Source organism: Metopolophium dirhodum, chromosome 1 (assembly GCF_019925205.1).
Source record: "Metopolophium dirhodum isolate CAU chromosome 1, ASM1992520v1, whole genome shotgun sequence".
Classification (NCBI taxonomy): domain Eukaryota; kingdom Metazoa; phylum Arthropoda; class Insecta; order Hemiptera; family Aphididae; genus Metopolophium; species Metopolophium dirhodum.
This window is the reverse complement of record NC_083560.1, coordinates 127,368,365-127,379,791: the sequence shown is the minus strand read 5'-3', so window position 1 is coordinate 127,379,791 and position 11,427 is coordinate 127,368,365. Positions and strand designations below refer to the sequence as shown.

General features: G+C 34.4%; 2 protein-coding genes across 2 annotated transcripts; both read right to left on the bottom strand.

The window, feature by feature from the left end:
* Positions 1 to 1,498: 1,498 nt before the first annotated feature.
* On the bottom strand, positions 1,499 to 1,962 carry LOC132934068 (E3 SUMO-protein ligase KIAA1586-like). The gene is made up of 2 exons (XM_061000342.1): positions 1,840 to 1,962; positions 1,499 to 1,717 (listed from the first exon to the last, which is right to left on the bottom strand). Exons 1-2 carry the CDS (start codon positions 1,960 to 1,962, stop codon positions 1,499 to 1,501), a joined length of 342 nt encoding a protein of 113 aa, XP_060856325.1.
* A 7,744-nt stretch (positions 1,963 to 9,706) lies between these two features.
* Positions 9,707 to 11,297, bottom strand: LOC132953659 (putative nuclease HARBI1). The gene is made up of 2 exons (XM_061026030.1): positions 11,257 to 11,297; positions 9,707 to 10,244 (listed from the first exon to the last, which is right to left on the bottom strand). The coding sequence occupies exons 1-2, from the start codon at positions 11,295 to 11,297 to the stop codon at positions 9,707 to 9,709; spliced, it is 579 nt and encodes a 192-aa protein (XP_060882013.1).
* Between the last annotated feature and the right edge of the window lie 130 nt (positions 11,298 to 11,427).

Below are 11,427 nucleotides of genomic sequence, written 5' to 3'. Positions count from 1 at the left end.
CATAAATGGCGTTATCCAAGGTTTGGATTTCGCATTTGCCTACATCGGCAATGTATTAATCGCTTCCGCCACCGCCGACGAACATGTGACCAACGTGCGTGAAACGCTTCAACGCTTGCAGCGCGCCGGTCATAGGCGCAAATAGGGAGTTACATTGGCGGGGGCTCAAGCCCTTTAATATATTCAACAAAAATTCCCCACCCCCCCCCCCCCTTTTACACCAAATAAAAACATTTCTATTTTTTTTTTTTTATTAGCTACTAGTATAAAATGATTACTTATTAATGCACATATTATATTTATTATTAACTAGATAATTGGTTACAATATTACATTTATTCTTCTGTTGGATTTGGCAAAGTCATTTAAAACTGAGACGCTATCAATATTGATATCTTTTTCAATATTAATTATCCCTAAACTGCTAAATCTTTCTTGGAGCATCGTTGATCGCATCCATGTTTTCAACCTCCTCATTGCGGAAAATGACCTTTCACAAGTAGCGGAATCGATTGGCAAAGTTATTGCTACATTAAATAATTTATAATAATTTGGAAAGATTTGTTTGCTATTCAATGAGTTTAAGTGATTTTGCAGAACTTCCAAATCAACATTAACTTTCAAGACATTTTTGATAACCATCATTTCTGATCTTAAAGAATCTTTGGAAACACCGAATAAATCCTAAAAGTTATTATTTACAAATTAATTTTCAAAAGTATACGGTAAATAAAAAGTAGATTCGAACATTCAATAACATTGTTTAGCACAATTTATTAATATAAGAACATTATAAATTAATATTAGATTTAGTGTTTATAAAAATAAATACTTCTAATAATTCTCATATTACCTTATAATGATTAATGAATTGTAAACTTTCATTAAAGTTCAATTTTAAAAAGTTGTCTACAGATTGGGCTATTTTCATACTTTCTGGTGAAAACCGTTTTTCCATATTGACAATAATAGTATCAAGTATAGGATAAAAACAATGCATTTTCCAATAATTTTTAACTATTGAAGTACCCATTAGTACATCATTAACACGGTCTTCTTCTGCCGAAGTAGTTGATAGTACAGCATACTGTTGTAAATATGTAGGTTCCCTTCTACGACGTTTAGAGCCACCTGAATTAATTAAAATTATATCAATAATTTGAATCATAAATTTATTTTATTTTAATAGGTATTATTATAACAACACACCTTGTGAAGGAATATCCAATGACACATCATGTTCTTCACAAAATATAGTAATATCATTCCACAGATTATCAAAATATACATCTGAACGGTTATTTTTCAGAGTATCAATCACACCACATACTAATGAACTAGATTTTCCAAGAGTTGTAGACTTTGATTACAATTGAGTACTTAGAATATTAATAATTTTTAAAACATCATTAAGAACAAACAAATATACCACAAATTTCCCATTTTTTATTGTAGACTGAAGACCTATTGCTTGGGCAACATCTTTATCTTTTTGTAATTATATTTCTTCATCAAGAATATATAGAATAGGTTTAAAATTTGCGATGACTGAGTTACAACTCTTATAACGGCAGACCCATCGAGTATCTGATAACTGTGGGATTTTTGTTTTTTTAACTCCTAGATTTTCTTGAATGTCAGTCATTTTTTTATTTTTCGTAGGTTGACTAAAATGAACATACAACGCTTCCAAGCCATTAAATAAATTCCGTGCGTCCTAAAATTAAATTTTAAAATACTTGATGTCATATAATTTTTATTAAAGCACAGAATTTAATACTCCATAACTGAAATAAATATGCATACATTTGTTACATTTATAAATATATTTGATCTCACCTTTAAATGTTTACACATATCAATGACCACAAGGTTTAATTTGTGTGCCATACAGTGTACATAAATAGCTTGAGGATGTATTTCTTTAAGCTTAGCCTGAACTCCACCAGTATGACCCGACATCACGCTAGCACCGTCATATGATTGACCTATTATATTAATTTTGTCCAAGTTCAAAGAATTTAAAAACTGTAATAGAACACCAATTAAACTGTCAGCATTTTGACTTTGAGATACATCTAAAAATCCAACAAATCGTTCCTCTACTTTAAGGTTTTTTGGGTAACGAACACACACAGCTAACTGTTCTTCCTTGTGGCATCTAGAATTTTTTTTTTATAAAACAATTATCAAAATGTAGCTTAAGACTAGTTAAGTAAATAAACAATATAATATTAAGACATTACCGAGCTTCATCACACGAAACGCTATACATTCCAGCACTTATTATATCTTCAACAATAGTATTCCTTACATGTTTAGCGCATATCCCAATGATTTCATTTTGTATTAACCAACTTGTATGATTTGTTGGTTTAGCATAATTTAAAGCAAAAGTTGGATTATACTTTGCCATTAGTTTGCATGCTTCTTTTAAGTTACCTACAGTAAACATGATAAATAATATAAATAGGTATGTAATTAATTAACATTAGTTAGGTACTTTTATAAATAAAAAAAATATATGGTTTTAAAATCGCCCAATTCACCTTGATTCAAAGATGTTTCATTTTCAATATGACCTCTAAATGCTACTCCTTGATGTGCCAAAAATAATATGATATCAATTAATGTTAGCATGTAATCTCTATTTTCTAATATTTTATCACGGTGTGCATTTGTAACTAATGTATGAACAGAACCAGTAGTTTTAGATTGGATATGTGCATGCCACTTTGTCATACTGGTCAAATGGTACTGACAACTAGAATGTAACTCCAACTTTGATTTAGTATATTTCAATCCTATTCCTCTAGAGCCAAAAATCTACAAAATTAATATTTAGTATGTTTATATAAATAAATAATCTACAAAAATGAATATATATATATATATGTATATATGTATCAAAATAGTTTAAGAATAGTCATAAAACACTTACTTTTTTCCAATTTCTAAATCCTTTAGTTGAAAATTCCATGTTAGCTACAGTTCTAGACCCAAAAATTCTACAAGGATAGCAAAATATAGCGTCCTCAACCACACTATACTCTATCCAATCAAAACGAGTATATACTGTAGGAGAAAAACCTCTTTTTTGTGAACCAAATTGTGTCTGGGGTATTTCTATACAGAAGAATAAAATTATTGATTATTATTTAATAATCATTAGTTTTAAAACTTGTGCTACAAATTCTATGTTAGAAGATATAAATATATTAGAAATACTATAATGTATATTTTATAGGTAGGTAATATACTATTATATTTATTATTTTAATATTTTAAAATAAAATAAAAAATACAAATAAATACAGCCTAAAATATCTAATTATTGTACTGCACAATTTAGCATCAAAATAATAATAACTAGGTATATAATTAAATTGTAAAACTTACTTCTAATATAGGTTTAGCAGGACCTGAATCGATATCACCTAAATCATTTACCCTGGTATTTGACTGAAAACTATTAATTTGTGGATCTGTGCAGGTCTGTGAGTTTGATAGTAGATTTGCATTTTCTTCTAGTAACGTTGTAACGCTTCCAGATCCAAATGAATCAACCTTTCAAAATGTGAAATGTTAATTTAAATAAAAAAAAATTAAAAATGTTAAAGAATGCTAGGTACTTACAACTCTGGACGATGACTGTAGAATACCATCATTGTCTTCTTTGATATCTTTTTCAGTAGGAGTACTTGATACACTTTTTTTTATATTAAAAATGCTAAATACTGATTTCTTATCCATGATTCAAATCGTTTTTAATGTTATAATATGAAGTAACTTGTTTATAACAAACGTTTTTAAAATTAACATTAACACTGACACTGGCTATTATAGTTACAATGTTATATTAATATAAATACTATAAGTATAGTGTTATACTGACAAACTAGACAAACTGTCAACTGTCCACTGAAGACTGAATACTAATAGAAATAGACAATAGTGCGTACAGTCCGTACAAACATATTATAGCATAATTTTCTATGGTACAGACTAGGTACGTTGAGAAAATGTGCCAATAAGTAATAACAACTGACAAGACAGCAATAAACTTATAACTAATGTCTAATAATAGTAATAATCATGAACTAATAAATAATAATAAAATAAGCTATGACGTTATGTCGACAATATGCTTGATAATCGCTGGAAAACCCGCTAGCTGTTTACCAGCTAACCCGTATAATATACTCGTATATTTATAAGTCTAGGAACACATTTTAACGCGCGACATGTTAACCGTGCGATAAAGTCATGATGCACATGACTGTTTTCGAAATATTGCGCGATATTTATGTTCCCAATGTTTCATAAATCAATTAATCTATAATTAAAATGTAAAAAAAAAAATTATATTGACCTTATTCTACACTTTTACAGTCATAGTTAGTAATCGAAAACAACATTTGATTATTAATAGGTACATTAAATTTTAATATAAGAGTAAATATTGGGGGGGCTTAGATAGAATCAGGGGGGGGGGCTTAGCCCCCCCCCCAAGCCCCACCCTATTTGCGCCTATGGCGCCGGTGTTGCAATAAATCCGGGCAAGTGCGTGTTCGGCGTTTTGGAGCTCACTTTTCTCGGTCACTTGGTAAATCAACACGGATGCAAGCCACTTCCAGAACGGGTGTTCGACATTCATAAGTGGCCACTACCGTCAACCAAAAAGGGACTACAAAAGTTGTCAAGTTCAGTCAACTTTTATCACCGGTTCATTCCGCACGCCCCACAATTACAAGCCCCGTTATACGCGCTCGCGTCTACTGTACGAAAGAAGGACGGCCCGCTAGTTTGGAACCAAGACACTCGCGAAGCGTTCGAGAGGTGCAAACAAGCTCTTGCAGACACGGTCACGCTTACACATCCGAGACACGATACACCGTTGAGATTAAGTACCGACGCATCCTGTACGACGACGGGAGCGGTTTTGGAACAATTTTCGGACAGTATCTGGCAACCGTTGGGATTTTTCTCGCGCAAATTATTACCCACGCAAACTCGCTACAGCACCTATGACCGGAACTACTCGTGGCCTACCAAGCAGTCAAGCATTTTTTTCACACTATCGAGGGCAGGATCACTACTCTCCGTACCGACCACAACCCTTTGCTGTACATGTTTACGACAAAGACTGACAAATATAGCGATCGACAGTCACGCTATATAAGTTTTTTGGCGCAGTTCGTGCATGTTGTTGAGCACATTGACGGGACCTGTAATGTAGTTCCGGACGCGCTGTCCAGATTGGAGGTTGCATGCAACATTGCTACGGTTCCTGATGTGAGCCAGTTCGCGGCAGATCAAGCGCACGATTCAGAATTGCAAAAGTTACTGGATGGTTCCACCCCTTCCTCGTGTCGCTTGGTACCACGGCAGATGGAACACCGCGCATGATAAAGCCCGACCATGCGTCCCAGCCATACATCGGCGCAGCATTGTCACGGCGCTCCACAATCAAGCTCACCCAGGTATCAACGCAACCGTTAAATTGGTAACTAGCCGGTATTGTTGGCCAGGCATGTCACGACAGATCAGAGCTTGGGGCACCCAATCGCACCTTTCGCGCCGCCAGACCGCCGGTTCAGGCATATTCATATTGACCTGGTCGGCCCGCTATCTCCGTCACGCGATCACCAGTATATTTTGACGTGCGTTGACCGGAGGCTTGGCCGATAAAAATATGTCCGCATGCGCCGTTGCCGAACTTCTTGTTACATAGTGGATTGCCAGGTTCGGAGTTCCTGATTTAATAACCACTAACCAAGGGAGGCAATTTAAATCAGACTTGTTCACCCAGCTGATGACGTCTTTCGGGATTAAACACCTTCGAAGTTCGCCGTATCATGCGCAGGCCCAGGCTTTATTGTAAGGATTTTTTCCAACTGCACAAATAAAATATATGTTACAGTAATAAGTGGGGGCTCTACACTAAATACTATATTTAAACTATAAAAAAAACTTTACACGAAAAATTGTCAAACTAATTTTATTATGAATTATTTAGTAAACCAATAGTTATTAAACATAATAATAATAATATTTTTAAATATATTTATGGATGAAAATTGTTTTTTAAAATAATCTGTTATTGGAATGCTTTTCTGCTGTATTATTCTCAATATCTTGTAAATCCCTTTTTACACCTTGAGTTTGAGATGCTTCTGCGAACACTCCTTTGAACCAACTTTGTTCGCGTGCCTTAGGAGTCTCTTTTACTCGGCGACTAGTCTCATTTGTCCACGATAAAACTGCATCTCTTGGGTCCCATAAGGATAAAGGTGGCATGTTGAAATGAACAAATAAATATTCGTTCTCCGACTCAACGAGCACATTTTGTCTATCAGCAGATTTTAAAATGTTACTTGTGCTGATGAGACGCTCTACATCTGCACTATTAGGTTTAGCAGCGAGAACTTGAGAAAAAATAGTTAGTATGGTGTTAAATGATCCAGATTTAGAAAGATGTTGAACAAAAGAGGCCATAGACATTTTTCGTAGGTTCTCAATGTTACTAACTTCTTGAATTTCTAAATCCCTCCCAATTAACTTATGTACTTTTTTTAATTGGTCTTGTGTCAATGAGCCTAAACTAATAAATGGCTTAAGAACTTGTACTAATTCGTCATTAATGTCAATTCGTTCTAATAAAAAATTGGCTAAACTCTCCACTAATTCATTACAAACAGAAGTGACATTTCGTGAATCTGTAACAAATAAATGATGTTGGGTTCTCCTCTTCTTAAGGGTATCAGCACCAGTTAACTGAATACCTTTTAATTTATTTTCTTTCAATTGAGATTCAAGCGAATTCACCCATCCACCAAGTAAATTATTTGTACATAATGTTCGAAGCCGTTTAACAACAAACTCTGTCTCTTTCATCAAATCTAAAATAGTTATAAAATCACTTTGTATTTTTTGTTGGTATCGAATGAAAATTAGTAGTATATCTGCTAAAAAGCATAATAAACGCAAATTATCAATGTTGGTCAAAAATTTTAAAAAACCTTTTGATTCTTTTTCTTTAGAGGTTTGAAAAAATAGAACAAGAGCATGCCAAGATACAAGAACAGAGTTCACAAGGGAAAACGAAAATTCAGTCCAGCGTACTTGGAAAAATTTTGGGATTCTTAAGAGCTTGCAATCGTTTACTTTGGCAATATTCTCAAGTTCTCTTGATCGGAGAGCCGATGTATGGAAAAATGTAGATAAACCTGTTAATGTTAAAACTAAATGCTGTACTTCGGAAACTGAAGTACTTGTATTAGTTGGATCTATGAGCAGCACACCAAATTGTAATTAATGGAATACTATTTTCATCCAATGATCTATATTTTTGTTTAAATAATGTCCAAAGTCCTCCTCGTTCGCCAGTATTTACAGAAGCTCCATCCGTCACGATCGATGAAATATTTTTAAAAACATAATCAGTCACTTCGGGACCAATTGTGTTAATAGATGCGACTTCAATTGCGTCTAAGATTCCTTGAGCTCCACGTTTAGAAACCATTCCAGCCCCGAGAAAAAATTGGTCTTCTTTTCCAGTCTTGTCAATAACTTTTATTAATACATATATTTTGTCTATTTGAGACCTATCCACTGAACCATCACATCTCAATGATATAGTCAAAACATCTTTCATTAGTTTCAAAGAAAACTGTTTCCTATAACTTGTAACTATAGTTTTTAATAAAACTTTATGAGTGGCAGGAGTCAAGTATTGAAAATCGTAAGTATCAAAATTGTTTTCTTCATTAATATGATTAAACTTGAATGATGAAGATAGTTCACCAGTTATTACTCTCATTGGATAAGTATGAGCACTTAAAGTTAATTTTTTCACATCACCATATACATGAATCATTAAAGATCCTATTCTATTGGCAAGTTTTTCTTTCGATTTGATTACCATTTGGCCAAATGTAGTTGATTTCGCAACTTCAGGTACTGACATTTTGCTTATTTTGAATGCTTTTAAGCATTCGTTGTGGTAATCCTGTTTAAGATGTTCATCAATAGTTACAGTTCTATACTGGGCACCTAAGTCCTGACAGATCTTTGGAACTTGAGTTTTTTTAGAATACATTTTGACAAATTCTGGGAATTTGTGACATATTATACATCTAACAAAATGTTTACCTCCTCTGTGCATATGATCAAATGTTTTGGAAAGTTTAGGCTTTTCGGTCATAATCATAGAGGGATTTGAAAAACTATTTTGAGTTGATTCAATCGATGAAGAAAAATCACGAGAAGTTGTGGTGGTTGTTGTAGTTTCTGTGATTATTACATGACTTTCTGATGAAGAAGTTTTTGTGTTAGTGCTATGAGATGTTATTGATTCTGATAAAGCATATGATGAATCTAAAGACGTGGAAGGTGCCATTATCGGTTTCACTAACCAATTATTCAAACTATTCGATGTCATACTTATTATTTATATTATAAAATATGAATAACCTAAACAAAAAAATTAAATATGTAGAAAATAATTACGAGCCGTCAACAAAAATTAACTTATAACAAAACGTATGTACTAAGCCATTGATATAAGAATTAAGAGTATCTATTTATTTATATTAATTAATAATTTTACCTTGATGACGATCCGACGATGACAAGCCCGTGAATAAAGCAAAGTAAATGAAACAAATAAAAGCATGTATGGTATACATACGTACAGTTTCAAGAAATAAAATGATAAGTGGTAGATAATCGGCAACGATCGGTGATAATGTGATATTATGGGAAAATTGGACGCGCCTGCTGTCAATATCTATTTTTAACACATTCGACGTCGATAGCGAGCGCGTAGTCGTCATTCGTTATCGGGCGTGACTGATTTCAATTCTCAGTATTTCATGTACTACGTACTACGTAGTAAAATAATATAAATATAAGATAACACATCATGCAAAATTTAAATAATTTTGGAAATCTAATTTTTGTTGTATTTCTCAAGTGCACATATTCACTTAGCCAACTGCACATTTTATATTTCCTAATGCACAATTAGTGTCCTACTGCACGTTACAATAAAGCCTGCGCAGGCCAACGGTATTGTCGAACCCCTTCACCATCCATTGAAGGCCGCCCTCACAGCTCACGATTCTCCACAGTGGACACTACGGTTGCCCATCGTTCTTCTCGCGTTTCGCAACTTGGTCAAACCGGAGCTTGGCTGTTTGCCCGCGGAACTGGTTTACGGTACAACAATGTGATTGCCCGATGAGTTTTTTCATACTGCTACTCCCACGATTAAGGAACCCCCCGAACTACTCAGATCGCTCCGATCTCAAATGCAGTCCCTTCAACCAACGCCCGGCACGAACCACGGATCCCAAACAGTGTTCATGCCTAGTCAGCTGCCGTCTTCCAGCCATGTTTTCGTACGCGTCAACGCCAAACGCCCTCCGCTCCAGCCTCGTTATGACGGACCCTACGCTGTTCTGGACCGTCGGGAAAAGATTTTCAAGATTCAGATGCATTCGAGGCAGCCGTGGATCTCAGTGGATCGGCTGAAACCTGCTTTCATCCTCAACTACAACCCACCCGCGGACCACACCTACGCAGCCAGCGAAGTAGTTCAACCTGCACCTCAAAAGAAACACGTTCGTTTTTGTTTCGTTGGGGGGGAGTAATGTGGCGACTATCGTCCCACAACACTTATTCCCACTGTCGCGTGGCGTCACTATGCCCACTCACCTACAGTCTCGCGGCGTTCGCCCACAGTTACTTCATCACCAACGACAGAGAATGGAATGACATTTCCGTCATCATCATTTGGCAAATGCCTCCCGGAGGGAATATTAAGCTGGTTTTCAGAAAGCCGTTTTCCCATTTCAGATGTTTTAAATATTTCTGAATCACTAGCTGTTCCATAAGAACCAACATCTATGTAAACAAATTTATAATCTGCATCTGCCCAAGCCATTAAAACGCAAGAGAAGAATTTTTTGTAATTAAAATATGATGTTCCGGAATGTTCTGGTTGTATCATCCTAATATGCTTGCCATCTATCGCTCCAATGATATTGGGAAAGTTTGTGCGAGTATAAAATTGGTCAGCAATTTTAATCCAGTCATCTTCTTGTTTGATTGCCATAAATAACGGTTGAAGTATGTTCCATATTTGCTCACATGTAGATTTAGTTATATCTCGTATTGTAGAAGCTCCCATTAGATACTCAAAAGACAACGAGTTGAAACTAGCTCCGGTAGCCAAATATCTGGAAAGAATTAATTATAATTAAATATTTATTATATCATTGAATTCAAATTTAATAGTTCCATTACAATAACTAACTACTGTACAGCAGAGCGACATCCACTTACTTACCAGCTTTTTTGTATTTCAAATACTTTCTAATACTTTTTGATCAAAGCATTATAAATATAAGTTATAAGCAGGGTTCGGGACTTATAGCATTTGCATATCCATCATAGGTGATGTAAAACATAGCAGAGTGATCTACAAATACGTTTTGCGTAGTACAGAGAATTAAAATATGAAATTTTATTTTACATATTTTTGCATATTTTAAAGGTTTTTGCATATTTTTTGCTTATTCGACGATTTGTAATGATTGGTGGTTAATATAATTGTTCAAAATGTATTAATTAAAATGTTGAACGATTAATTGCGAAAATTTGTTTTGTAGTAATACTATTTGTGTAGCTATCTGTCACAAAAATGTAGTACGTGCACTTGATTTATAAATACCTACTCAACAAATCGAAAAACATGTAGTTATCTGAGTTATGGTTAATTGAAAAACGTCTGATGTGTGTACTTATCTACAGGCTACATTCGTATCGCTCGGCAAGTGATTAAAATAATCTAATTTATTGAGAGATCGATAAACTGCACCGGTACACCAGTACAATTACCTATTAGTTCGTTGTTTGTCATCGTGAGTTTGAGTTCGATTTATTGTGTGTCTAAAAATATACCATTTGAATCCACTCTGCGTAAGGGATATATTGATGATGTGTACAATAAAACTATTGAGAATATTAAAACTGAGATAGGTGAAAATAAAATTTGGGTCTCTATTGATGAGACGTGTGATGTCGAAGGACGTTTCATAGCAAACGTCGTTGTAGGAGTTCTCAAGACTGATAGTACTGGCAATATACTTTTACTACACTCGGAACAACTGGATAGAACTTAATCATACAACAATTTGCCAACTATTTGATAAGGCAATGGGAATCTTATGGTCTGGAAGTATCAATTACGACAATGTTTTGTTATTTTTAACAGACGCCGCACCATACATGGTAAAAGCTGGATCTGTTTTAAAAAGTTTTTATACAAGAATGGTTCATACTACATGTGTTGCTCACGGGATTCATCGTGTAGCCGAGGAAATTCGAGGACAATTTGATGAGGTAGATAACTTAATATCA

What these genes read in the sequence shown, in the direction of transcription:
- LOC132953659 (XM_061026030.1), bottom strand. Translation starts at nt 11,297, where the DNA reads ATGTATGGTGCGGCGTCTGTTAAAAATAACAAAACATTGTC. An exon ending in AAAAATAACAAAACATTGTC is followed by an intron (nt 10,245 to 11,256) that starts GTAATTGATACT and finishes AATTCTTTCCAG; the next exon opens with ATATTTGGCTACCGGAGCTA.
- LOC132934068 (XM_061000342.1), bottom strand. Translation starts at nt 1,962, where the DNA reads ATGTCGGGTCATACTGGTGGAGTTCAGGCTAAGCTTAAAGAAATACAT. An exon ending in ATATGTGTAAACATTTAAAG is followed by an intron (nt 1,718 to 1,839) that starts GTGAGATCAAAT and finishes ATTTAATTTTAG; the next exon opens with GACGCACGGAATTTATTTAA.